This window comes from Prionailurus bengalensis, chromosome A2 (genome assembly GCF_016509475.1).
Source record: "Prionailurus bengalensis isolate Pbe53 chromosome A2, Fcat_Pben_1.1_paternal_pri, whole genome shotgun sequence".
NCBI classification, from domain to species: Eukaryota; Metazoa; Chordata; class Mammalia; order Carnivora; family Felidae; genus Prionailurus; species Prionailurus bengalensis.
The window spans coordinates 56902378-56930166 of record NC_057348.1 but is presented as its reverse complement, the minus strand read 5'-3'; the positions used below and the strand labels follow the sequence as shown (position 1 = coordinate 56930166).

General features: G+C 44.4%; 1 protein-coding gene across 1 annotated transcript; it reads left to right on the top strand.

Moving 5' to 3' along the window:
• On the top strand, positions 1–25881 carry ISY1 (ISY1 splicing factor homolog). The gene is made up of 11 exons (XM_043588250.1): positions 1–252; positions 2342–2364; positions 2966–3017; positions 4457–4522; positions 5751–5793; positions 10654–10766; positions 16733–16850; positions 20445–20567; positions 21356–21477; positions 24720–24806; positions 25193–25881. The coding sequence occupies exons 1-11, from the start codon at positions 250–252 to the stop codon at positions 25298–25300; spliced, it is 858 nt and encodes a 285-aa protein (XP_043444185.1). The 5' UTR covers positions 1–249; the 3' UTR covers positions 25301–25881.
• The last annotated feature ends 1908 nt before the right edge of the window (positions 25882–27789 follow it).

The following is a 27789-nucleotide window of genomic DNA, read 5'->3' as shown; positions in this document are numbered from 1 at the left end:
GACGCCCGAACGCCTAGGGAAGGCAGTCCTACAAGAGCGCTTTTGCGTTTCCTCTTCCTCCTCTAGTCGAGTCCCATTTTCGCTTCCGGCCCCCAACTTCCGGTCCATCCCGTTTGTCCTTCCGACAGAAAAATCGGTGGTGCGGTCAGGTAGAGTGTTTCAGTTCCCGCCGGGGTCGGCCTCGCCCGAGTCAGTGAAGCTCCCGGGGCTGGGGCCGCGCGGCCCGAGGGCGGCGCCCTCACTGCCACCATGGTGAGTTGGGTGGGTGCGTGGTGGAGGGGGCGAGCGGGCGCGCAGTGAGGTCTCCCAGCCCCATTCGGTCGCTCGTGGTGGAGGGGTGCAGCCGGGCATCACTGCAGGCTTCAGGCTCCTTGTCTACCTGTAACTTGGGTTCTCTTCCTCTTCTCTTCAGCTGTCAGAATTTGGGGTGGGAAATGGGAACCTCGGAGAGCGGAGTTACCGTCTCCAGCACTGTTGTAATCTCGATGAAGTGCCTTATCTTATCGCCCGGGAAAACTAAGAGAGGTGCAAGGACCGGCAGCGAGTCACGGTGCCTGGCGTGGGCCCACTTGTTTGTCCCCAGGTCCCATACAGGGGATGAGCAGCGGGGGTGACAGTATGTTTCTGGGTTATTTGATTTATGTCTCTTCTCTTCTCCATCTCCCCCGCAAGATGTAAACTTCACGGGGGTTGGTCTTTTCAACATTGCTTTCTTAGTGTCTAATAGTGGCTTTCTTAGGGGTGTGACACGTTGTAGGTGTTCAGTAACGATTGAATGGATGGCGTAGTGTTACTGCCTGAGGGTATGATCTCTGTGGTCTGGAGTGGTTTGTTGGCTTCTCCATTGGTTCAGGAAGCACTCCCGACATGTCAGTGTGAGAATGCACCTAGCGCTGGTACAAAGAAGATGCTCATACATGTTAGTTACCATAATACTTTCATTAAGCGAAGCCCGCATAAGAAGCACAAGACACAGTAATGAGGTTATAGAAGATGTATTGCATGCTCTTGTAGATTAATGAGCCCAAGATCCCAAGAAGGGAAGAAACCTTCTTGGGTTGGAATCAGACCTTTCTGTGGGAGACTATATCCCAAATTACTGCTTCATACTGCCCTGCTCAGCCTTGAGGCTCGTCATTTCTGAACTCTAACAAACATAGGGAATCCTTCTGCCTATTCCCTAGCAGGGGAGAAGAATCCCTGGGCCTGGATATTTTTGGGTACAGGAGTTGTTGGGTATTTTATATCCCTGTCACCATCGCACATTCATATATGAGTGGGCTTACCTTACCCTGGGTACGTGCCCGTATCACATTGATTCATTGTTTGGTGGGGAAGTTCCAACGAGCACCTACCGCGGTGTTTTAAGCATGCAGTAAACATTGAGAAACACTAAACTAAATATCTAGAATCTCTAGGATTTAGTAAAATAGGTAGGACACTGCCTCAGCCTTCAAGATGATGGCTTCCCCTGGGAGGGCTGCTTTGTTTTTATCCTTAGTTGGTAATGTGTTCACGTATCCACCAAGCTTTTGCCAAGTTTGTTGCTGTGTCCATTGTAGCGGAAGGCCAGGAAGGAGACTTACATTGAACTTAACTTTTGCTGAGGCTCTAGAAGCTGCATACCTGATGTTTTTATGTGTTTATCTCTTAAGTCTTCATGACATCTCTAGGAGATAAGAGGTATGATCCCTGTCGTAAAGATGGGGAACCTGAGAGACTACTTCTCTGGGATGGTGAGTGGAAGAGTTGAGAGTAAAGTTCAAGTCCCTGACTTAGCGAGTACTCTTTCTACTTAAACTACAACCCAGAAAACATGTTCTGTGCTGGACAGTGTTTCAGGGACAGTGGACTTGACACTTGTGTGACAGTAGTTACATAAAACTCCTTTTGGAAAAGCCAGTCTTTTCTTCCTCAAGTTCTGCTGGCTGGAAACAGACAGTTGGGATGCTGAGTGGAAAGGATCATGGTAGTTACAAACCCACACAAAAGGTAGCAGCCCAGTTGGGAAGAAGGGGCCACAGACGAACTTTCTGGGATGGCAATGACACCGGTGATACGTTTTGAAGGATGGATAAGAGTTAGTCAGATCTAAAGGGTGGGGAGGGACAGTGGAGGAGTGAAGATTTTAGGTGGAGGGAGCAGCGTGGGTAAAGTCACAGGATTTGGATGTCTTTTGATTTTTTTTTTCTTTTGGTTTTCTTTTCTTTCTTTTTTTTCTTTTGGGATGCTAGTTCAAACATTATGCTTGTGACTGTCCTTTTGATACTTTTCTCTAAAAGTATGTGAAAAAAGGGTATTTTAAACATGGGCATTTTTCTCCCCTTCTGTCTCCTTTTAGGCCCGAAATGCAGAAAAGGCCATGTAAGTATCAATTTAGTTTTGTCTGTAAATTTTAAGGGACTTAATTATCACCATGGAGCTCTTTTTGTGTTTGGTTCTTTTCGTATTTTTCTTTCTCTACGTGTGTTAAAATAGTATGCCCATGTTCGATGTTTGTTTTCCCTACTAGTGTTTTCTGACAACTCCCCAGAACTTATACTGGATAAACATTAGTTTAGTTGGGGATGGTACAGGGGCTATGAGAGTGACAGCTAGGCACCCCATGATGCTAGTCTTTTAGCATCCGGATGTGTTGCTCACCAAGTGGTCTGATCAGGAGAGTTTCCCATGGTCTTTACACACAGTGTAGGTAAAATAGATATTTGGGTGTTCAGGAACACCCATGGCTTTTTAAGTTCCACTGTCGGGACACGGAAACCCATAACTTCTCTTTGGTGTCTTAATCTCTTGTGCATGCTCATGTATGCTCTCTTTTTATGAAGAATAATTATTATAATCTATTTATGAATAATATTCATGAATGGCTGATGTTAAATACGGTCATGAGCAGATCTATGTCATCTAGGAACTTGAGTGATAAGAAGTCTGTGAGCGGTATCTAATGGATTCTTCTTTCTGATAGGACGGCCTTAGCAAGATTTCGCCAAGCTCAACTGGAAGAGGGAAAAGTGAAGGTTGGTGTAAATCTTCATGAATTGTAAATCGTTAAGAATAAATGTGGTAAAACTCTCTCCTGAGCAGACGAGACTTCCAATTTCTTGTCTATAGCCGCTGGCACTCTTAGGAGTCTATACATTTGAATTCTAGGTGTCTCTCTCTGTAGCTGGGGCAGTGTGATTGATGATCTAGCCTCTTCCATTTCCTCTGTATTATGATAATTGGCTTTCCATATTATCCCAGCTCTGTCTAATAGTGAATAATAGAAAACGGAATGTACTATGGAGAGGAGCTCTAAGCTGATACCAGTAAATGATCTCAACTCATGGAGACTCAACCAGGTCAGGGATAATAGGCAGCATTCTTTCAATATTTTTTGTTTTATTTTATAGAAATTAAACACACAGGAGCGCCTGGGTGGCTCAGTCGGTTAAGTGTCCAACTTCGGCTCAGGTCATGATCTCACAGTCTGTGAGTTTGAGCCCCGCGTCGGGCTCTGCACTGACCGCTCGGAGCCTGGAGCCTGCTTCCGATTCTGTGTCTCCCCCTCTCTCTGCCCCTCCCCAACTCACGCTCTGTCTCTCTCCCTCTCTCAAAAATACATAAACGTTAAAAAAGATTAAAAAAAAAAGAAATTAAACACACATGCTCACACACACATGCATGTGTACACATACACGTTTATGTATGTTCTGAATATTGTAGATATTTCTTTTTTTTTAAGTTTCTTTATTTTGGGAGAGAGAGAGCAAGTAGGGGAGGGACAGAGAGAGAAGGAGAGAGAGAGAGAGAGAGAGAGAGAATCCCAAGCAGCCTCCACACCATTAGTGCAGAGCCTGATAGAGGGCTCGAAATCATGAACCATGAGATCATGACCTTAGCTGAACTGACTGAACCACCCAGGTGTCCGATAGACATTATTTCTTAAGATAATATGAATATTCCATGAAGTGAATATAACCTAGCTTACTTAGTCATCTCTCTATTATTGAACTTTTAAGTTGTTTCCAGTGGTTCACTGTACCAGATACAGTGCAATGTATGTATGTTTTTGCATGTATAGTTGTTTCCTTTTTTAAAAAAAGTTATTTACTTTAAGAGAGGGACAGTGCATGCGCAAGTGGGGCAGGGGGAGAGGGAGACTCCCAAGCAGGCTCCACCCTCTTAGCACAGGGCCCATTTCAGGGCTCCGTCCCATGAACCGTGAGATCATGACCTGACCTGAAATCAAGAGTCAGATGCTCAATTGACTAAGCCACCCGGGCACCCCTCGTATAGTTGTTTCCAAGTAGAGACCGTAGTGTGAGATATAAGGCTTGATGGAGATCATTTGGAACTGAAACTTCAAATGTGTTTAGACCACTAGACATTTAGTCTTCAGGGCTGAATCAGTTGTGAATGCTGCACAGAGCTTGTAACTAGTACAGTGGCAACATGTGTATTTTCTTCTTCATAGGAAAGAAGACCCTTCCTTGCCTCAGAATGTACTGAGCTGCCCAAAGCTGAGAAGTGGAGACGACAAGTATGTTCTGGGTGAATCTGGTCTTAGTAGAAGTAACAAGTCTCTGATTGTTTCTTTTTTTTTTTTTTTTCTTTTTTTTTTTAAATTTTTTTTTTCAACGTTTATTTATTTTTGGGACAGAGAGAGACAGAGCATGAACGGGGGAGGGGCAGAGAGAGAGGGAGACACAGAATCGGAAACAGGTTCCAGGCTCTGAGCCATCAGCCCAGAGCCCGACGCGGGGTTCGAACTCCCGGACCGCGAGATCGTGACCTGGCTGAAGTCGGACGTTTAACGGACTGCGCCACCCAGGCGCCCCTGATTGTTTCTTTTTTTTATTGAAGTACAGTTGACACAGAGTGTTACATTAGTTTCAGGTATACAACATGGTGATCCCACAAGTGTAGCTACTATCTGTTACCATAAATGCTATTATAATACCATTGACTATATTTCCTATGCTGAACTCCACTGCACCTCCCCCCCCCCCCCCCCCCCCCCCGCCACCCGTGACTTATCAATCCATAACTGGAAGCCCACCTCCTTCCCCTTTGGCAGTCATCAGTTTCTTCTCTGTCTTTATGGGTCTGTTTCTGCTTTTTTGTTTGTTAATTGATTTGATTTGCTTTTTAGAGTCCACATGTAAGTGAAATCTGTCTGGCTCATTCACTTAGCATAATACCCTCTAGGTCCATCCATGTTGTTGAAAATGGCAAGATCTCATTCTTTTTTATGGCTGAGTAGTGTTCCGTTGTATATGTATAACACATCTTTCTTATCCATTCAACTGTCCAAGGACACTTGGGTTGCTTACATATCTTGGGTATTGTAAATAATAATGCAGTTAACATGTATCTTTCAAATTAGTGTTTTCATTTTCTTTGGGTAAATATCCAGGAGTGGAATTATTGGATCATATAGTATTTCTATTTTTCATTTTTTTTGGAACCTCCATGTTTTCCATGGTGGCTGTACCAATTTACATTCCTACCTACACTGCACGAGGGTTCTCTTTTTTCTACATTCTCACCAACACTTATTTCTTGTCTTTTTAATTCTAGCCATTCTGACAGGTGTAAGGTGATACCTCATTGTGGTTTTGATTTGTATTCTGATTGTTTCTTATTCTCTCAGTGATTCTTTACCAGAATTCTAAGTATTTTTAATTACTAATCTTGAATTATATGTTTTCTGTGCTTTCAGACATAATCAAAAGTCATGAGAATATTACCTTTTCTTTTTTTCACAGATCATTGGAGAGATCTCTAAAAAAGTGGCTCAAATTCAGAATGGTAAGCTAATTTATCTTTTACAGTGTTTTTGTTTTGTTTTGTTTTGTTTTGTTTTTTTAAGTTTAACTTATTTTGAGAGAGAGTGCATGCATGCACGAGAGGGGTAGGGGCAGAGAGAGAGGGAGAGAGAGAATCCCAAGCAGGCTCCATGCTGACAGCATGGAGCTTGACCCCACAGAACCATGAGATCATGACCTGGGCCAAAGCCAAGAGTTGGACACTCAACCACTTGAGCCACCCAGGTACCCCTGCAGTGTTGATTCTCAAATCCACCATTAGACTCAGGGATTTCAACACTTCTCTTTCAATAATCAGTAGAACAAGTAGATAGAAGATCATTAAGGACATAGAAGAACTGAATAATAGTATGAGTCAATTTGACACTTCTAGAACATTCCACCTAAACAAAAAAAAACATTTTTTAAAAGTTTTATTATTTTTTATTTTATTTTATTTTTTTGAGAGAGAGAGAGAGCCATATGGGAGGAGCAGAGAGAGAGGGAGAGAGAATCCCAAGCAGGCTCCGCACTATCAGTCTGGAGACCAAAGCGGGGCTCAAACTTACCAACGGTGAGATCGTGGCCTGAGCCGAAATCAAGAGTCGGACGCTTAACCGACTAAGCCACCCAGGCATCCCAGAATGTTTTCTTTTTTTAAGAGCATCTAGAATATTCACGAAAATAGAACATGTTCTGGGTTATAAAACAAATGTTAGCAAATTTAAATTAATTGAAATCTTACAAAGTATGTTCTCTGATTATAACAGAATTAATGTAGAAATCCGTAACAGAAAGATACCTAGAAAATTCCTAAATATTTGGAAATTAAGCAGCATGTATCTAAGCAACCCATGTGTCTAAGAGCAAACTGTAAGGATATTCGAAAATATTTTGAAGTAAATGAAAATGAAAACATAATGTCAGAATTTAAAGGACAAAAACAATTTTGGGGGGGATGTTCTTTTTTTGTATTAAAATAATAGAAAATAAGAAAGGTCTCAAATCAATGATCTAAACTTCTACGCTAAGAAACTAGAAAAGAAGAGTAAACCAAACCCTAAGTAAGCAGAACGAAGAAAATAATAAAGGTAAGTGCAGATATCGATGAAACTGAAAATCAAAGAGAGAAAAGAAGTCAAAAGCTGGTTCTTTTTTTTTTTTTTTTTTAAGCCTCACCAAGGCTTTACTCTTTTATTTTTTATTAAAAAAATTTTTTTAATGTTTATTCTTAAGAGAAAGAGAGCACGTGAGCAGGGGAGGTACAGAGAGAGAGGGAGACACAGAATCCGAAGCAGGCTCCAGGCTCTGAGCCGTTAGCACAGAGCCAGTGTGGGGCTCGAACTCACTGTGAGATTAGGACCTAAGCCAGAGTCGTTAAACCCAACGCCCCTAAAACCTGGTTCTTTAAAAATACTTGGGGCGCCTGGGTGGCGCTGTCGGTTAAGCGTCCGACTTCAGCCAGGTCACGATCCCGCGGTCCGTGAGTTCGAGCCCCGCGTCAGGCTCTGGGCTGATGGCTCAGAGCCTGGAGCCTGTTTCCGATTCTGTGTCTCCCTCTCTCTCTGCCCCTCCCCCGTTCATGCTCTGTCTCTCTCTGTCCCAAAAATAAAATAAACGTTGAAAAAAAAAAATTTAAAAATACCAGTAAGTGATGCCTGGGTGACTCAGTCGGTTAAGTGTCTGATTCTTGGTTTTGGCTCAGGTCCTGAGGTCACAGTTCATGAATTTGAGCCCCACATTGAACTATCAGTGCAGCAGAGCCTGCTTGGGACTCTCTCTCTGTGTCTCTCTGTCTCTCTTTCTCTCTGTCCCACCCCTCCCCTGCTCACTCTTTCTGTCTCTCAAAATAAATAAACTTCAAAAAAAAAAAAAAAGAAAATTAAATAAAAAGGTCAATAAAATTAATAGACTTCTAGTCAGAGTGACCAAGAAAAAAAGAAGATACAAATTAGGAACATCTAGGGGTGTCTGGTTTGCTCAGTCAGTAGAGCACGTGACTCTTGAGCTCAGGGTCATGAGTTCGAGCCCCATGTTGGGTATAGAGATTACATAAATAAACAAGCCAACAAACAAGCAAACTTAAAAAAATTACAAGCACGAGGAATGACACTGGGAATATTACTACAGACTCTCCAGACATTAGAAGGTTAATAAGGGAATGTTACAGACAATGTTATGCCTGTAATTCATCAACTCAGATGAAACCGACCAGTCCTTGAAAGACAGAAACTTAAAGAGAATTAGTTCTTACCCAGGGGCAGTTTTGCCCCGCCAGGGGACATTTGTCAGTATCTGGAGAAACTTTGATTTTTATAACTTGGGGTGCTACTGGCATCTAGTGGTTAAAGCCAGGGAAGCCACTAAGCATCTTACAGTGTATCCTACAAAGAATTATTTGACTCAAAATGTCAGTAGTGCCACTGTTTAGAAACATTGTTCAAGATGAAATTGAAACCTGAGCATTCCTATGTCTATTAAAGAAATCAAGAATTTTTTTTTAAGTAAACTCCATGCCCAGCATGGGGCTCAAACCCATGACCCCAAGATCAAGAGTTGCATGCTCTACTGACCGAGGCAGTCAGATGCCCCGTATCTGTTAAAGAAATTGAATTCATAGTTAAAGCCTTCCAGCAAAGAAAACTCCAGACCCAGATGGCTTCACAGGTAAGTTCTACCTAACATTTAAGGAACAAAAAATACCAATTCAACACAGTTTCTTCCAGAAAATTGAAGGGGAAGGAACACTTCCTCCTTCATTTTAGAAGTTTGACTATTAGCATTACCATGATACTAAATCAGAAAAAGACATTACATGAATAGAAAAAAAATTTCCAACTAATATTCCTCATGAGTGTAGAAATCTTCAATAGAATATTAGCAAACCAAATCCAGTAATTTATAAAAAGGATAACACATCACAACCAAGTGGGACTTATCCTTGGTGTACATGTCTGATTCAGTATTCAGAAATGAATATAATTCACTGTATCATCATTCTTTTTTTTTTTTTAATTTTTTTTTTTTTAATGTTTATTTATTTTTGAGACAGAGAGAGACAGAGCATGAACAGGGGAGGGTCAGAGAGAGGGAGACACAGAATCTGAAACAGGCTCCAGGCTCTGAGCTGTCAGCACAGTGCCCGACGCGGGGCTTGAACTCACCGACCGCGAGATCATGACCTGAGCTGAAGTCGGCCGCTTAACCGAATGAGCCACCCAGGTGCCCCCACTGTATCATCATTCTAAAGTAGAGAAGCCTCTCTAGATGATCTTTAGTAGAGATCATCTCAGTAGATAACGGAAAAAATTTTTGGCAAAATTTAACATCCACTCATGGTAAAAACTCTCTGCTAACTGGGAATAAGAGGGAATTTTTTTCACCCAGATAAAACACTTCTCCCAAAAAACCTATAGCCAGCATCGTACTTAATGGCAAAAGGTTGAATGCTTTCCTCCTAAGAGCAAGGACGAGGCAGAAATTCTTACCGCTTGTATTCAAGGTCGTACTGGAATTCTTAGTCTGTGCAGTAAAGCAAGGAAAGGAAATAAAAGGCACACAGATTGGAAAGGAAGAAATACAATTCTCTTCTCAAACTATGTCATTTTCCGTGTAGAAGATCCCAAGAAATCTTATGGGAAGCTTTCTAAAGTGAGTAAGTGAGGTTAGCAAGGTTACAGAGTAGAAAGAAGGACAATACACAAAAATCAATTTTATTGTTATAAACCAGCACTGAAAAATTGGTAATAGAACATTTGCAAAAAGGGCTATTTACAAAGCACCAAAACAGAAGAGATACTTAGGCATACATCTAACAAAATGTATGTGTGGTCTGTTTGCTTAAAACTAAAATATCGATGAAGGAAATCAGAGAAGACCCAAGTAAGTGGAGAGGTACACGGCATTCGTGGATGGCAAGACCCAAACCTAGTAATGATGTCAGTTCTTGGTCTTTTCAAATACTACCACAATCAAAATCCCAATGGGATTTTTTTTTTTTAATAGGTTGCCAGATTTTTTCTACATTTTAAATGGAAAATCAAAGGAACTAGGATAGCCAAAATAATTTTGAAAAAGAACAAGATTGTAGCATTCATACCACCTAACTTTAAGATTTTATATAAAGCTACTGTATTCCAGATAATGGGGTGGGTAGTGGTGAAAGATAGACCAATGGAAGAGAGTAAGAAATAGAGCCACGCATGTGGTCAGTTGACTTTTGACAGTGGTAGAAAGCCATTCAATGGAGAAGGGGGAGGGAGGTTACTCCCTTGCAACAGCCACGTGATACTTTGTTTCAACATATCAAGGTTCATTAGCCATTTCCCTTCCTTTGTGGTGGGATGCCCCAGCTGCTCTTGGCATGGGAGACAACACCTCTGCAAACTCTCTTGTGCATATTCCTTTAAATGAGTCCCTTAGGCTTCATTCTCAGAGTATAGTTTTTGCCAAAAGATGTTCCCATATAACAAAACGTTGCTTTCCTGAAAGGGTTAAACCAACACAGAATTCTCCCAGTCCCCGTGCTTATGTCAGCTGCATATTTGCTGGCGTTGGATGCCAGGTGCCCCCACCACCAAAGTATTTTAATAGTTGTATAAATGGAACAGTAGGATTGCTTCAGTTTATATTTCTTCAGTTGCTAATGATGATGAAGGTTTTCCTCAAGAATTTTTTTCCCCTGTGCTGGTGGGGACTGGGTTCATAATCCTTGCCATTTCCTTTATTTGGGTGTGATGGTTTTTCTTATAAATTTAAATGAGTGTTTTTGTCCCGCATACCTTCCTAGGTATTGACATTTATTTTTAGGGTATAACATTGAGTGCTATTTTGAAGAAACAATGTTAATGTTTTTGTTTTCCAGCTGGCTTAGGTGAATTCCGAATTCGGGACCTGAATGATGAAATTAACAAACTGCTAAGAGAGAAAGGACACTGGGAAGTCCGGATAAAGGAGCTGGGTGGTCCTGATTATGGAGTAAGTAAGCCACTGTGCCAGTGGATCTTGGGGGTAAGCGTTTTGGCAGGCTGGGTAACTTTGCATCCGCTGCAGCTCCCAGCCCATGCTGGCCACGGAGTAGGTACTTGAGGAATGAAAGAAGCTTTGAAGAATGCCTGTTAAATGTGGACAGGAAACATGGGAAAGGTAGGGAGGATAATTTTTTTTTTTTTTTTTTTTTTACCTTTTTAATGTTTATTTTTTTAATTTTTTAATTTTTATTAAAAAAAATTTTTTTAATGTTTATTTTTGAGACAGAGAGAGACACAGCATGAGCAGGGAAGGGGCAGAGAGAGAGGGAGACACAGAATGTGAAGCAGGCTCCAGGCTCTGAGCTGTCAGCACAGAGTCCGACCCGGGGCTCGAACTCACGAACTGTGAGATCATGACCTGAGCCGAAGTTGGATGCTTAACCGACTGAGCCACCCAGGTGCCCCTTAATGTTTATTTTTGAGAGAGAGAGACAGAGAGCGAGCAGGGGAGGGGCAGAGAGAGAGGGAGACACAGAATGTGAAGCAGGCTCCAGGCTCTGAGCTGTCAGCACAGAGTCCGACCCGGGGCTCGAACTCACGAACTGTGAGATCATGACCTGAGCCGAAGTTGGATGCTTAACCGACTGAGCCACCCAGGTGCCCCTTAATGTTTATTTTTGAGAGAGAGAGACAGAGAGCGAGCAGGGGAGGGGCAGAGAGAGAGGGAGACACAGAATCTGAAGCAGGCTCCAGGCTCCACACAGCCAGCACAGAGCCTGACGTGGGGCTTGAACTCACAAACTGTGAGATCATGACCTGGGCCGAAGTCGGACGCTTAACTGACTGAGCCACCCAGGCGCCCCATGGTAGGATAATTCTTAAACACCCCATAGCACAGCCATCAGAGCAGATAGGGCCCCTCAGTTTACTGTCCAGATGTTCTTGAGTAAACCACTTAATCTCTCTGGGCCTCTTGTTTGTTCGTTTATTTATTTATTTTTAAATGTTTATTAATTTTTGAGAGAGAGTGTGAGTAGGGGAGGGGCAGAGAGAAAGGGAGACAGAGTTTCTGAAGCAGGCTCTGCTCTGACAGCAGAGAGCACAATGTGGGGCTCAAACTCACAAACCGTGAGATTGTGACCTGAGCCAAAGTCTTAGGCTCAACCATTGGAGCCAGCCAGGCGCCCCTGGCCTCTTGTTTAAAATGGCCATGGTCCTGGAGCATCTGGCTGACTCAGTCAGAGGAACATGCCGCTCTTGATCTTGGGGTTGTGAGTTTGAGCCCCACGTTGGGTGTAGAGATTATTTAAAAGAATAAAAATATTTTAAAAATGTGTATTATTTATTTTGAGAGAGAGAGAGTGGGGGAGGGGCAGAGAGAGAAGGATGGAGAGAATCCTAAGCAGGCTCTGCGCTGTCAGTGCAGAGCCTGACATGGGGCTTGATCTCACATACTGTGAGATCATGACCTGAGCCGAAATCAAGAGTCAGATGATTAACCAACTGAGCCACCCACGTTCCCCAATCTCACTCTTTTTATGGCTGAGTGTTCCATTATACACACACACACACACACACACACACACACACACACACACCACATCTTTTTTTTTTTTTTTTTTTTTTTAATTTTTCTTACTAACATTATTTTTTGAGAGTCAGAGAGAGAAAGAGCACAAGCAGGGGAGGTGCAGAGAGAGGGAGACACAGAATTGGAAGCAGGCTCCAGGCTCTGAGCTTTCAGCACAGAGCCCGACATGGGGCTCAAACCCACGAACTGTGAGATCATGACCCCAGCTGAGGTTGGTCACTTAACCGACTGAGCCACCCAGGCGCCCCACACACTACATCTTCTTTATCCATTCATCAATCCATGAACAGTTGAGTTGCTTCCATATCTTGGTTATTGTGAATAATGCTACAGTATTAGGAGTGCATTTTATCTTTTAGAATCAGTGTTTTTCATTTTTCTTTAGGCAAATACCCAGTAGTGGAATTATTGGATCATGTGGTAGTTCTGTTTTTAATTTTGAGGAACCTCCATACTGTTTTCCACAGTGGCTGTATCAGTTTGCATTCCCACCAACAGTGCGTGAGGTTCCTTTTATTCCACCTCCTTGCCATGCCAACACTTGTTGTTTCTTGTGTTTTTGATACTAAGCCATTCTGACAGGATATCTTGTAGTTTTGATTTGCATTTTCCTAATGATGAGTGATGTAGAGCATCTTTTCAATGTGTCTGTTGGCCATCTTTGCCTTTGGAAAAATGTTCATGTCATCTGCCCATTTTTTAATTGGATTATTTCTTGGTATTGAGTTGTAGAAGTTCTTTTATATTTTGGATATTAATCTCTTATTGGATATATCCTTTGCAAATATATTCTCCTAATTAATAGGTTGTCTTTTTGTTTTATTGATTATTTCCTTTGTTCTGTAGAAGCTATTTATTTTGATGTAGTCACAATAGTTTATTTTTGCTTTTGTTTCCCTTGCCTTAGGAGACATATCTAGAAAAGTGTTGGTATGGCCGATGTCAGAGAATTTAGTGCCTGTGCTCTCTTCTAGTATATTTATGGTTTCAAGTGTCACGTTTAAGTCTTTAATCCATTTGGAGTTTCTTTTTGGGTATGGTTTTCAGAAAGTAGTCCAGTTTCATTCTTCTGCATGTAGCTCTCCAGTTTTCCCAGCACTGTTTTTGAGGAGACTGTCTTCCCATTGCATATTCTTGCTTCCTTTGTCGTGCATTAATTGGCCATATAATCCTAGGTTTATTTCTGGGCTCTGTGTTGTGTTCCGTTGACCTGTGTGTCTGTGTTTGTGTCACTGCCATACTATTTGGATTATTACAGTTTTGTAGTATATCTTGAAATCTGGAATTCAGCTTTGTTTTTCTTTCTCAAGGTTGCTTTGGCTGTTTGGGGTCTTTGTTGTTCTATACAAGTTTTAGCATTATGTGTTCTAGTTTTTTGGAAAGTGCTGCTGGTATTTTGATAGGGATTGCATTAAATCTGCAGATTGCATTAGGTAATATGGACATCTTAACAATATTAAGTCTCCCAGTACATGAGCATGGAAGAGCTTTCCATTTCATTTGTCATCTTCAATTTTTTTCGTCAGTGTTTTACAGTTTTCAGAGTACAGGTCTTTCACCTTCTTGGTCAAGTTTATTTTATAAATTTTTGGTGCAATTCACATTAATCTTTCAATATTTTTCTTTCTTGAATTTTTTTTGTTATAAACTTTTTTTTTTTCAACGTTTATTTATTTTTGGGACAGAGAGAGACAGAGCATGAACAGGGGAGGGGCAGAGAGAGAGGGAGACACAGAATCGGAAACAGGTTCCAGGCTCTGAGCCATCAGCCCAGAGCCTGACGCAGGGCTCGAACTCACGGACCGCGAGATCGTGACCTGGCTGAAGTCGGACGCTTAACCGACTGCGCCACCCAGGCGCCCCTTGAATTTTTTTTTTTTAATGCTTAACAGTTTTATTTCCATTTTCTATGTGTAAAAGTAATACATTTAAAATTTTAGTTTCACAAGATGAGACGAGTTCTGCAGATTAATGGTGGTGAGAGTTATATAATATTATGAATGTATTTAGTATCACTGAACTGTCCACCAAAAATGGTTAAGATGGGTGGTGCCTGGGTGGCTCAGTTGGTTGAGTACCTGACTCTGGATTTTGGCTCGGGTCATGATCTCATGGTTTGTGGGTTCGAGCCCTGAGTCGGGCTCTTCGCTGGTACTGCAGAACTGCCTTGAATTCTGTCTCCCTCTCTCTGCTCCTCCCCCACTTGTGCACGCACGCTGCACACTCGCTCTCTCTCCCTCTCTCAAAATAAGCAAATAAACTTTTAAAAAAAGGTTAAGATGCTGGGGCGCCTGGGTGGCTCAGTCAGTTAAGCAAGCATCCGACTTAGGCTCAGATCATGATCTCGCAGTTTGTGAGTTCAAGCCCTGTGTCGGGCTCTGTGCTGAGAGCTCAGAGCCTGGAGCCTGCTTTAGATTCTGTGTCTTCCTCTGTCTCTGCCCCACCCCCACTCATGCTGTCTGTCTCTCTCTCTCTGTCTCATAAATAAATAAACTTAAAAAAAAAAAAAGGTTAAGATGGTAAATTTTGTTATGTGTATTTTGCCACATTAAAAAAGAAAAGTAGTACATTTATCAAGTTCAGAAAAGTACAAAGAAGCAGGATAGCATTCAGTCAGGATGGCATTACCTGGATGAAACTACTTGAATAGTTCCTTCTGTTGTTTTTCTGTGAGTGCCACGATTGAGATCACACTCACTGTATATACAACTTTGGTTGTAGGATTTGTTTCTTTCCAAAATAGTAACATTGTCTGTGTAGATACTACAGAGTTTTATGCAAAAAAAAAAAAAAAGAAAAAAAAATATAAAATAAAAAATCATAAAAATTGTAAAATGTTAAAAAAATTTGTTATATTCTATGAATGATACAGAATGTTATATAGTTTTCTACTACACAGAAATAACTACTACTGACATTTTCTATTTAACCTTTCTAGCATTTTTTTCTGTGTATATATATGTTTATTTTTACGGAAATTGTTTCTTATTGTAACTATATGCTTTGTTCACTTAACAGTGTTTCAGGAGCATACTTTCATTTCAATAGTTATTTATATCATCATTTTATTTTTATTTTTATTTCTTTCTATGTCCAATGTGGAGTTTGAACTCATGACCCTGAGATGAAGAGCCACATGCTCTGTTGACTGAACCAGCCAGATGCCCCTCATCATTTTAAAAAGCATTTTTGAGGGGTGCCTGGGTGGCTCATTCGGTTTAGTGTCCAACTCCTGTACTTGGCTCAGGTCACGATCTCGCGATTTGTGTTTCAAGCCCCGCGTTGGGATTCTCTGTCTTACCTTCTCTGCCCCTTTCCCACTCGCTCTCTCTCTCTCTCTCTCTCTCTCTCTCAAAAACAAATAAACATTAAAAAAAAAAAGCAAATTTTTGAGAAAGTTGCAAAATTAGTACAGAGAATTCTTATATACCCTTCATACACATTTACCAGATTTTGGCTTTTTTCCTGTGTTTACTTTGTCATTTTCTGTGTGTACCTTAACACATTATGCTTCTTTTTCCCTTAATACTTAGTATCTCTTGTGTATATTTTCTCTCTTTCTTATTTTTGTTATTTTCTTATTAGAGAGAGAGAATGCGAACGGGGGAGAGGGGCAGAGGGTAAGAGAGAGACAGAGAGAGAGAGAGAGAGAGAGAGAGAGAGAGAGAGAGAGAGAATCTCAAGCAGGATCCATGCTCCATGCAGAGCCCATCATGGGGCTTTATCCCATGACCCTGCGATCGTGACTTGAGCTGAAATCAAGAGTTGAGCGCTCAACTGACTGAGCCACCGAGGCGCCCCTGTGTGTATTTTCCAAGAGGAAGAATGTTCTCTTATGTAACCATGGTAGAATTATCAAGTGTAAGACACTTTGGTACAGTCATTTTATGTAAAGTACTTGACGGTTTCATAGATTTTCCCAACAATATCCTTTTATAGTCCTATAGACCTGGCTCAGGGTCACCATACTACATGTAGTTGTTGACATCATCATTTTTAATGGGTAGAATTCCGTCTTCAGCATGTATTTCATTTGTCTTCTACTGCTCGTCATTTAGGTTGTTTGCAATTGTGTTTTGAGCTTTTGTCACTTACCTCATGTTATAAGTGTTTTCCCAAGGCAGTATAGGAGTTTCATAAGAATCATTATCTTTAAGTTATAGAGTATATTCCATCCATGACAATGCTATAATTTACATAAATCATCCTCTTACTGTTAGGTATTTAGGTTGATTTTAACTTACAAAAAAAGTGCCCAAATGTTTTTCCATGTACATCAGTATTTTCCCACAATTATTGTTATTATCTTAAAATATATTTGCAAACATGGAAATAGTGGGTTAAAGGATCAGATTCATTTTCTCTTTTTCCTTCCCAATAAGAAAGTTGGACCTAAAATGCTGGATCATGAAGGGAAAGAAGTCCCCGGAAATCGAGGTTACAAGTACTTTGGAGCAGCCAAAGATTTGCCTGGTGTTAGAGAGCTATTTGAAAAAGAACGTAAGTGACTGCTAATGTTTGTGAAGGTCTTAGCCTCTAATTGTTGGTAGTCATCCTAACAGATCTGTATGCTAGGTGCTCCTCCTGCATTGTTTCAGGAGTCAGTAATTCAGTGTCAGAATTACTGTTCCCCCATTTTAAATGAGAAACTTTAAATACCAGGAGTTGAAGTCACAGGCCCAAGGCACGCAGTCGGGGTTGGGAGGCGAATCCAGAATTGACTGGCGCCAAATTCTCACATGCCAGTCTCTTAGTCTGAATGACATGTTTCCGGTTTGAAGTTTCCTCGAACTATCAGGGCAGGCTCTGATGTTCATTGAAATGGGCTCATGTTTCAGTTACTTGTTAGCTGAAAAAACCCTAGCCGAAGAACAAGTAAAAGCTTGGACCGAACCCCAGTAGGTATAAACGGAGTAATAGGGAACTGCTCTGTGCGAATTCAGGGCTGGTCCCCTCACCTGTCCTGCCTTTTCCCTCCGTGGCCGTGGGGAGCTTCAGCCAAACCTTGGCCTTCCAAAATGCAATTGGAAACCACTAGCCTGGAGTATTTGTGGATTTTAATTTTGCCTTTTAAGAAAGTAGTCTAAATATTATAGAAAAAAATGTGAATAGCAGAGAAGAATGACAGCAATATTCTCACCACTGTTGGTGTTCTTCTCTATTTCCTTCCAGTCAGTTTTTCTTTTAAAAATATAATTCTAGGGGCGCCTGATGGTCCAGTCGGTTTGAACGTCCCACTTCGGCTCAGGTCATGATCTCACGGTTGGTGGGTTAGAGCCCTGTGTCAGGCTCTGTGCTGACAGCCTAGAACCAGCCTCAGATTATGTGTCTCCCTCTCGCTCTGCTCCTCCCCCAACTCATGCTCTGTTTCTCTCTGTCTCAAAAATAAATAAACATTAAAAAAAAGATTTAGAAAAAAATATATATAACTCTAGGGGCACCTGGGTGGCTCAGTCGGTTAAGCATCCGACTTCTGCTCAGGTCATGATCTCATGGTTTGTGAGTTCGAGCCCCACGTTGGGCTCTATGCTGACAGCTCAGAGCCTGGAGCCTGCTTCAGATTCTGTATCTCCCTAATCTCTCTGCCCCTCCCCCACTTGTGCTCTGTCTCTTTCTCTCAAAAATAAGTAAATGTTAAAAATATATTTATAATTCTATCTGTATTCAGCCCTGCTTTTTTTTTTTTTTTTAAGTTTATTTATTTTGAGAGACAGAGAACCAGCAGGGGAAGGGCAGAGAGAGGAGGGTGCAGAGGTTCCAAAGCAGGCTCTGCGCTAACAGTAGAGAGCCCAGTGCGGGGCTCGAACCCACAGACCGTGAGATTATGACTTGAGCCGAAATCAGACACTTAACCGACTGAGCCACCCAAGTGCCCCAAGCCCTGCTTAATTTTAAATTAATTATGCCCAAACTGGTTTTGCGTGCGTTATTAACACCACTTAAAATTAATTCAAGGGGTACCTGGCTGGCTCAGTTGGTGGAGCATGTAACTCTTGATCTTGAGGTTGTGAGTTCGAACTCCATGTTGGGTGTAGAGATTACTTAAATATAAAATTGTTAAAAAAAAAAAAAAAAAACTTAAAAAAATTTTAAAAAATAATTCAAAGTGTAAGTATCATGCTGTTCATTGTGAAAATAATATAGTTTTATTACAGAGAAGTGGTAAAATACAGAAAATCAGAAAAACAACTGCCCATATTTTCCCATCTGTAGATGACAATTGTTGACCTATTGGGACATAGTTCCATCTAGTTTTTAAAGGGAAATGACAACCCAACAGATTGGTCAAAGAATCAAAGCTGATAATTTAAGAAGAAAAAATTCATATGTTGGGGGGGCACCTATATCGAGGTCAATATTTTTAGAAAAATAATTTTTCTACATTTATTATTTATTCCAGTTGTAGATTTTTTTTTTTTAAATGAGAAAGTATATAAGTCAGTCTTCATGAGTATATTCAAAAGCACTCTCCCCTGGGTACCCCCCCCTTCCCCGTGCCCCTGGGTAACTGGTAATCATTATTATCTGTTTGTTACGTTCCCTTCCAGGCCTTTTTTAATGCACTTACGTGCTTATTTCATAAGCTGAATTTCATCAGTGTGAGTGACACCTGGCTTAACCCCAATTCAGTTTAGGCAGGAGAGTGAATTTATTGGCTCGCATAACTGAGAAGCCCACGGTGGTTTGCTTTCAGGAATGGCTGATTCCAGGCCACATTTCCTCCATGTTGCAGTTTTGACTTACACTGCGTGAACTTTTTCTCTGTTTAGTTCTCTGCTTGTGGCAGCAAGTGGTTTATCACCAACTTACGTTTTGTCCTCTTCAGCAAGAGATTTTTTTTTCTCCCAAGCAGTTTAAGCAAAACCCCCAGAATTGAATCTGGTTGGCTTTGACCAGACCATAGTTCTACCCTTAAACCACTCCCTTTGACTGGGAGGAACGCGGTGTTCTGAGCCCGAGGGGTTTTAGCCCTGAACCCGGTCCTGGGTGCAGCCAGCATGGTCACGGGTCAGGGACCAAGAGTAGTGGAGCAGTGAATAGTGAGATCGTGACCTGAGCCAAAATCAGAGGTCAGGACTGAACCACCCAGGCATCATGCTAAATGAAATTTTTATACATGTGAGCTTTTTCTGCTGAAATGATCAGCTTTTACTCTTTCACCTATCTGTTGGGTTGCCATTTCCCTTTTGATTTTTTTTTTTAAGATTTTTTATTTTTAAGTAATCTCTACACCTAGTATGGGGTTCAAACTCACGACCCTGAGATCAAGAGTTGCATACTCTACTGACTGAGCCAGCCAGATGCCCTCCTTTTGATTTTTAAGAATTACTTAGGTATCCTGAATAGTAACCCTTAGTCTGAAAAACAATTTTTTAAAAATTTTTTTTAATGTTTGTTTATTTCTGAGACAGAGAGAGACAGAGCATGAACAGGGGAGGGGCAGAGAGAGGGAGACACAGAATCCGAAACAGGCTCCAGGCTCTGAGCTGTCAGCACAGAGCCTGACGCAGGGCTCGAACTCACAAACCATGAGATCATGACCTGAGCTGAAGTCGGTCACTCAACCAACTGAGCCACCCAGGTGCCCCTGAAAATATTTTCTTTAGGACTTTCTCATTTATCTTTTTTGTTTTTTTTATAGTTTCTTTTGTCTTATCTATATACTTACATTTTCCTATCCTGTTTTTTTATTTAATATGACATTTTCTATATTATCAAAGCATCTTGTTCAAAAGCAGTACAGGGGCCATCAGATACCCCATTTTACACACATCCTACAGCTTACATAGAGCCTTAGGTTATTCCAGGCTTTCACGACCCTGTGAATAATGTATATCTCTGTCCATTAGGCTTTGCCAGCTTTTGTTTTTGTGTTTTTAATTAGTATAAATTTTTTCTAAATAGACTAATTGGGTTAAAGTTTTAAAAAGGGTTGTACCACTTAATGTAAATCTCTGGCTAGTACAGAGAGGTGCCTACATCATGGTATTTTCTTGAGCACGCACACACCATGGCCACATAACATTGTCCAGGATGAAGGCTTGGGTGTGACTGTGGTGGGTTATTTAGCTGAGCTGGTGCTGTTTCTTTCAGCTCTTCCCCCTCCAAGAAAGACACGCGCTGAGCTCATGAAAGCAATCGATTTTGAATACTACGGTTACCTTGATGAAGATGATGGTGTCATCGTGCCTTTGGAACAGGAATATGAAAAGAAATGTAGGTCTCCGAGCATTTCGTTTCGTTATAGATGGCATCTGGTTTCTGTTCTGTCCTTTGAAAATGTCCTTTACACCAGAAGTGGGTTGGTTTTATTGCTGATGGTCTTCTGAGGAAATGGTCTGCTCGGTATCTATGATGCAGTCAGGGCTGTGTTGGGCCAGAAGCAGCAGGTTGGGGAAGCCCAAGAGTGACATCTGACCTGCCCCCTATCCACCCAGAATGCATCGTCTAGATTCCTTCCCACATTGGTTTTCTTGAAATCGGGAAGTGGTGTCCATTTAAGTAGCTTTCAGATATGCTTTAAGCACAGCTTATCAGTATAGAGCAAGGTGGGTGTCTCTTTCTGAGTGCTTCTTCCATGCCAGGCCTTGTGCTAAGCATTTTATGGACATTGTCCTGAAGCCTCATGACAGCCCTATGAGGAAGAAGTTAGTGCTGAGACCCCTGGTGTGTCAGCTAGGGCTTTGGGTGCAGGTGGTCAGGAGTCTGAGCCCTTTTCCGGCATGCTGTACCACTGTGTCTCCTCTTTCGTGTAGGCATGTCAAGAAGTCACTTAGGTCGTTGAACTGGGGATGATCTGGGGTTGTCCCCTGCCAGGCTGCCTTGTTGTGACTGGGAGCTAGAGCTGTGGTGTGACCAGACTACCTCTCACACTCCACTCCTGCCTGCCAGGGCAGAATGTAGGGTTCCCCTCTTCTGAGGGGACATGTGGGCCTCACCCTGCATTGCACACAAAGCTGATTTCGAGGCCTGACTAAGCAGCACCTGCTCTCCTGTTTCTCCAGTCAGGGCCGGATTGGTGGAAAAGTGGAAAGCTGAGAGAGAGGCCCGGCTGGCAAGAGGAGAAAAGGAGGAGGAGGAGGAAGAGGAGGAAGAGATCAACATCTATGCTGTCACCGAGGAAGAGGTACTGTGGGCAGTGGGGGGCCCCGGTGCTCACTGCCTCTGCTCTGAGCCACGAAGGCTGGGCCTTGGGAGAATGGGTGGGATGGTAGGAAGCCTCGGCCCATTGGCGAGGGGTCGGGACCAAAGCCCAGCCCTGAGAATTCAGCTTCCTCAGCTGGAAGATGGATGTGAGGATCACCACTCAGCATCCCAGGGAGGGTTCTAGAAGGGAATGGCTGTTAGAGCACTTGGTAAACTGTGCTTTATACCCAGCATTACTTACCTGCTTTGTAGAGATAGGCCCTTCTGAATACACTGCTGTCGGACTTATAAACACATTTGATGCCATGAGTTCTAGCCCGTGTCCCCATCGTTTCTTTTTATTTATTTATTCACTTCTTTATTATTACCACGTTTTCAGGCTTAATTATGTATCTATTGTATTAGTTGCTTATACATTACAAGGTACCACAGATTGGGCAGCTTAAACACCAGAAATGGATGTTTCTAGCCTCAGAGTTCTAGAGGCTAGAAGTCTAATATCAAGGTGTCAGCAGGGTAGGCCTCATCATTTATTTTTATTTTTTTATGTTTTTATTAAAAGTTTTTTTTGAAATGTTTGTTTATTTTTGAGAGCACGCGGGCCGGGGAGGGGCAGAGAGAGAGAGGGACAAAGGATCTGAAGCAGGCTCTTTGCTGACAGCAGAGAACCCGATGCAGGGTCGAACTCATGAACCGTGAAATCACGACCTGAGCTGAAGTCGGACACTGACTGAGCCACCCAGGGGCCCCTCATCATTTCCTTTTAAGTGGCAGTGCCAAAAGGTCTTGTTTAGTCTTAACAACCCCATTTTAGAGATAGAAACCAGCCCAGAGCAGAGAGGGCCTTATTCAGAGGGTGGTGGTTGAGGGTGGAGCTATGATCCTGCCTCTCAGGCAGAGCCTGCTAGCTCTGGACTCTTCTGAAGAGCCTGCCATGCAGCCCTTGCTCCCTGGACACATCGAGAAGGGATGAAATGGATTTACTGGACTGAGAAGGGGAGGGGAATTACCCGTGTGTGGGCGATAGGTCAGGTCCCGGGTGAGGAACTTGCCGCGACATCGGTGGCAAGGAAGCAGGCTCGGAGAAGTTTAGTGACTTGGTCATTATCACACAGGGTACGGCGGACCTGAGGTTAGGTTCATATGCAGGTCTGGCTGCTCAGTAGTGGGGACAGTGAAACATTTGAAGCCCTAGGAAGGTCTTCTTCAGCTGCAAATAATTCATTTGCTCTTTCAGCGGGTGTTTGTTTAATTAGTGGCTACTGTGAACCAGGCCTGTGCCAAGGGCACAGCAGGAGACAAGCTCTGCTTGTAGCTTAGAGTCAGTGGGGAGACAGTCCGGTGAGTAGAGACAGTGGGAACCAGTGGCTGTGACAGCGGTCTGCGATAGTGATGTGGTGCGGGGAGAGCCCATGAAGGCTCTTCCTGGGAGCTGACCCTTCAGCTGAGGTCTGGAAGATCAGGACAAGTTAATAACCAAGGGAGAGGCAGTGAGGGAAGAGTGTTCCAGTAGCGGAGGAAACACATGTACTGAAAGACACCATGGGAGTGTGAGGGACAGAGGACGGGCCGGTGTGGCTGGAGCACAGTAAGGGGCTGCTGGGGTGGGGGCAAGGCAGAACAGGCCGGCGCCCCTGCTCCACGGTGAGGAGGGTTTGCCTTCATCCGAAGAGCAATGGAGAGCCACCAAAGGTGGGTTTTTTTCCTTGTAGTTTTGAAATAATTTACAGGAAGTTGTAAAGGTGGTACAGAAGGTCCTGCGTATCCTTCACCCAGTTTGCCCCAACGGTTACATCTTCCAGAGTTACAGGACGGTGTCAACACTAGGAAACAGAGATGGCGTAATGAATGTATAGCGTTGTGTGTCTTTTATCACACGTGTGGATTTGTACAACCACCATTTCGGTCAAGATACAGAGCCGTTCGCTTCGCGTGTTGCACCCTGACAGTCAGGCCTCCTTCCTTCCCCCATCCCGTGGCCAACTCCAGTCGGTTCCCTGTCTCTATAATTCTGTCCTCTTGAGGATGTTTCACAAGTGGAATCGTACCGTATGCCACCTTTGAGGATGGTCTTTATACTCAACACAGTGCCCTTGAGCTCCATCCGAGGTGTTGAATCCAAGAGTTCATTCCTCTGTATTGCTAGGTAGTAGTCAGCGGGTGTGGGCAGAGGCTGGTGCAGGGCGTCTGGCACCGACACTGACAAACAGCGGACCCCACCACCTCACGGGAGCCCTCTCTCCTCAGATTTCCAAGGCCACATTATTTCCTGAAGTTATTGGCAATCTCTTTTGACTTGTGGGCAGACCCTGAATTGATCTTTTTTCTATATTTGGTACATTTCCCATATTGGGTACATTTGGTAATTAAATTTTTAAAATTTTAATTAAAGAAATAGATAACATTCACAAGGTTCAAAAACCAAAGAATGTGTAAAGACCAACAAAGATTCCCTAGTTCTCTGGGTGCAAAGATGCACCCAGTTCTCATGGCTGTCACTAGATTCTCTTCTAATTCTCTTTCCTCATTCAAAAGGTAGCATCATTTGCACAGTGTTTTGTGGCGTTTTTAAATAGTTAGTGGGTGTCACCATGTCTTTCTGTGTGAGCACTGAACTTCCCCATTCCTTTTTTTTCCTTTTATTTTTTATTTTTTTATTTTTATTTGTTTATTTTAATGTTTTATGTATTTTTGAGACAGAGAGAGACAGAGCATGAGCAGGGGAGGGGCAGAGAGAGCGAGACACAGACTCTGAAGCAGGCTCCAGGCTCTGAGCTGTCAGCACAGAGCCCGACACGGGGCTCAAACTCATAAGCTGAGATCATGACCTGAGCCGAAGTCGGACGCTCCACCAACAGAGCCACCCAGGCACACCTGGCATTTATTTTTTAAGTTTATTTTGTGAGTGAGATTTTATTTATTTATTTAGTTAGTTAGTTACTTATTTATTATCTCGCATACACAAGAGAGACCAGGGGAGGAGCAGAGAGAGAGAATCCCAAGCAGGTTCCATTGCTGTCAGCAAGGAGCTCGAGTGAGGCTGGATCCTACAAACAGATCATTACCTGAGCCAAAATCAGGTTGGATGCTTAACTGACCAAGCCACCCAGGCACCCTATTGTTTCCTCTTAAATAGCTGCCGAATTGTGTGTTTTGTAGCGGTTCCAACATGTGTGTAACGGGCTCCGGCTCACTGCCTTTTGGTTGTTCTCTGTTTTGTAGTCTGACGAGGAAGGCAGCCAGGAGAAAGGAGGTGAAGACGGGCAGCAGAAGTTCATCGCCCATGTCCCAGTGCCATCACAGCAAGAGGTAGGACAGAGGCTGAGAGCTGCTCCCCTTGCAGGTGGGGCTTCCCCAGTGCCAGGGGACTCGGGGAAAAGGAGCCTGCACAGAGTGTGTTCGTGGGTTTTCTTCGCCCTTCCTATCCGTTAGGGCAGCTCTGACTCCGACCACTTGGCACTGGTCGCTATGCTTCCGGTAGGTAAGGTGCAGCATGCAGCGGGGGGCTGGGTCCCATCCGCTTTAGGGGATACTGACAAACAGGGTTGTTCCTCCGCTTCCAGTGGGAGCTGGCTCTGGGGTTTGGCTCCTCGATGGCCTCTGTCTGGGGGTCTCCCTCCTGGCTGAGCTCCAGCAGGGCACGGAGGGCCTTGTGGAGGAGTCCAGCATGAGCCCTTCACTCTCACTGTCCACAGATCGAGGAGGCCCTTGTGCGAAGGAAGAAGATGGAACTCCTCCAGAAGTACGCCAGTGAGACCCTGCAGGCCCAGAGTGAAGAGGCCAAAAGACTTCTGGGGTATTAGGTCTGAGCCGGGACCTGTGCAGGGTCTGGAAATCTGTCAGGGGACCATCATCCCCCGCTGGCCCTTGCCACAGGGCTCTGCTGTCCTGGGACTGCAGACGGGCAGGCTGGCGCTGTGAGTCCTGGGGCTCCTTCTCCCACCTTCTCTTACCCTGGCCCGTGTCCCTCCCTGGCAGGCTGTGGGCTTCAGTTGTCACTTTTGTACACGTTTTGCTATTGTAGGAACCCACTTATTTTTATCTTGAGTGTGTAAAACAGGCTGCTAGCTGGGTGCTTGCGTTTTATTTAGCTTTCTCCTGTCACTCGCGGTGGGGAGGTCAATTTATGACTACCGTTAAAAAGATATACTGCTACCTCCTCTTGAAAAATGAGACTGTGTCAACTCGGCCCACAGTCCCATGTGTCAGCCACCAGCTAGAGCTGTTCCTTTTGGGTCGGCTACTGCTCGCGGTTCTCTGTGGCCTGCCCAGCCTGCCTCATTCCCTCCTGCCCAGGTGGCAGGACTTTCAGTTTGGTACTTCCGTTTTATGACAGGTTCTGAAGAGAGCTATTTTTATTAAAGATTTTTATATGGAAGGGCAACCCCCATGTCTGTGGCTGGCTCCCTGGGAACTGTACTGAGGCGATGGCTGGAGCAGGACACGAGGCTCAGAATCGCTGCAGGGGCAGAGTCCCGAAGCACACAGCCCACGTGGGGGAGGGCTGGGACGGTCCGGGCTCCGTCCAGGGCCGAGGTGGGCGGGCAGAGCCGTCCTCGCCACACCCCCGGCCTGGCCCGAGTGAAGGCACACCACGGATGTCCAGGAGGCGCCAGTGGGAGCCCAGCCTGCCATCCAGGCTGGGTCTTTTCTTTCCGGGGCAGGGAACCGACAGCAGCGACGGGGGACAGCCGTCTCTGAGACTGTGTGTGTGGGAGGGGGTTCCCCACGCTCCGGAGGGCTCCTAGGAGTAGCTGGGAGTGAGTGTCAGGACCAAGCAAGGGGAGCGACCCGGTCGGTCAGTGCGTGGCCTGCTTTAGGAAGGTGTGTGGAGCGGGGTGTGGAGACGGGAGACGGGAGGCAGGAGCCAGGCCAGGCAGAGGCTGGGCAGAGACTGGCTGGGGTGGGGAGGGGCTGTGTGGGGAAAGGGACAGAGGACAAGGAGAGGGGATGTGACTCGGGTGAGGGCACCCTGCGTCCTGGCTTCCCCAAAGGAAAGGTGGCGCGGTCTCTCCTCAGCTGAGCCCCTGGCTGAATGTGTGGTCGGGGTTGGGGTTTTGGGGCCCCCGGGGGGGGCGGCCGGGACCAGACTCCGCTCTGGGACCTAGGACCCAGCCCCAGCCTGGTCCGGGACAGGGGCTCAGGAGCCAACTTGAGTGAGTCCCTCTAGGCCCCTGGCCTCACTCTCCCTGTTTTCAAGCCCAAGACGTTGTCCCAGGGTCTGGCAGTCCCATGGTCCGGGCAGAGGGAAGAGAGGGCCCTCAGCACAGCCTCTGGGGGCCATGTGGTGGCCCGGCTCAGACCACCCAGTTAGGGGTTTTTCTTCCAAGGGCCACATGCAGGCTTGGGGCCGCCCTGCATTCAAGGACACCAGGAAATTCAAACAACAGGTATCTCTCACTGGAAAAGGTCACAGAAGAGACTGCGGTGTGGCCCCTCTGGAACGCCCAGGGCTCCAGGCCCGCCTCCGTCATTCAGTCCGTGGAATTCACAGGTTTCGAACCTCTGGGACAGAGTCAGAAACAGGCGTCGCTGCTCCTGTCCTTCAGTTTCCAAAATCCCTCCCAGCTGGGATGTCCTGGTGGCTTCCCAGGATGCAGGCAGGACAGGAATTGGTGTCCCACGTCTGAGGAAACTGAGGCTGGGTAGAGAAGCACGTAGCACAGGTGTTACTGGCTGAGATGGACCCAACCCCAGATTTCTTCCTATCCTGAAGGCCCTGGCTACTTGTCTGCCAGGGGGCCCAAGGGGGAAGATCTGTGCATGTCTCCCACTCTAGGCCTGTAACAGCAGAGAAACTGGCTTGGCATGTGTGACCATTGGTGGGGATGTGATTCCCTTGGCCCAGTTCATTGCTCAGAGGCAAAGGAACCAGTCTCAGGAACCTTGATTTTGTTGACAAAATCTGTTTCATGGTTTGGCTTTGGCTCTGCCCAACATTTCCAGAGAGGCGATTTTGCATGGGTATATTTCCATAGACCTCCTTCCCCTTTGCTTATTCCTGGTTTTCCTGAGCAAAATGTCAATATTCCTCTTGTTTTGCTTTAAGATTCGACACACCAGCCCCACCCAGGCCTCAGACCGCCCTCCTTTTCCTGCATCACCCCCCCACCTCCCTGCACTCTGCCCCCTGACCCTTGTGCTCCTGCTCTTGAGCAATTTATAAACAAGGAGGAGATTAAAATCTTTCTCCTCTGGCCCTGGATACCTTGGGCTGCTATGAGAGGGCCAGGCCTGTTACAGAGAAGCAAAGGTGCTGGTTTTGATGCTGCACAGACTGCCCTGTTCCCAC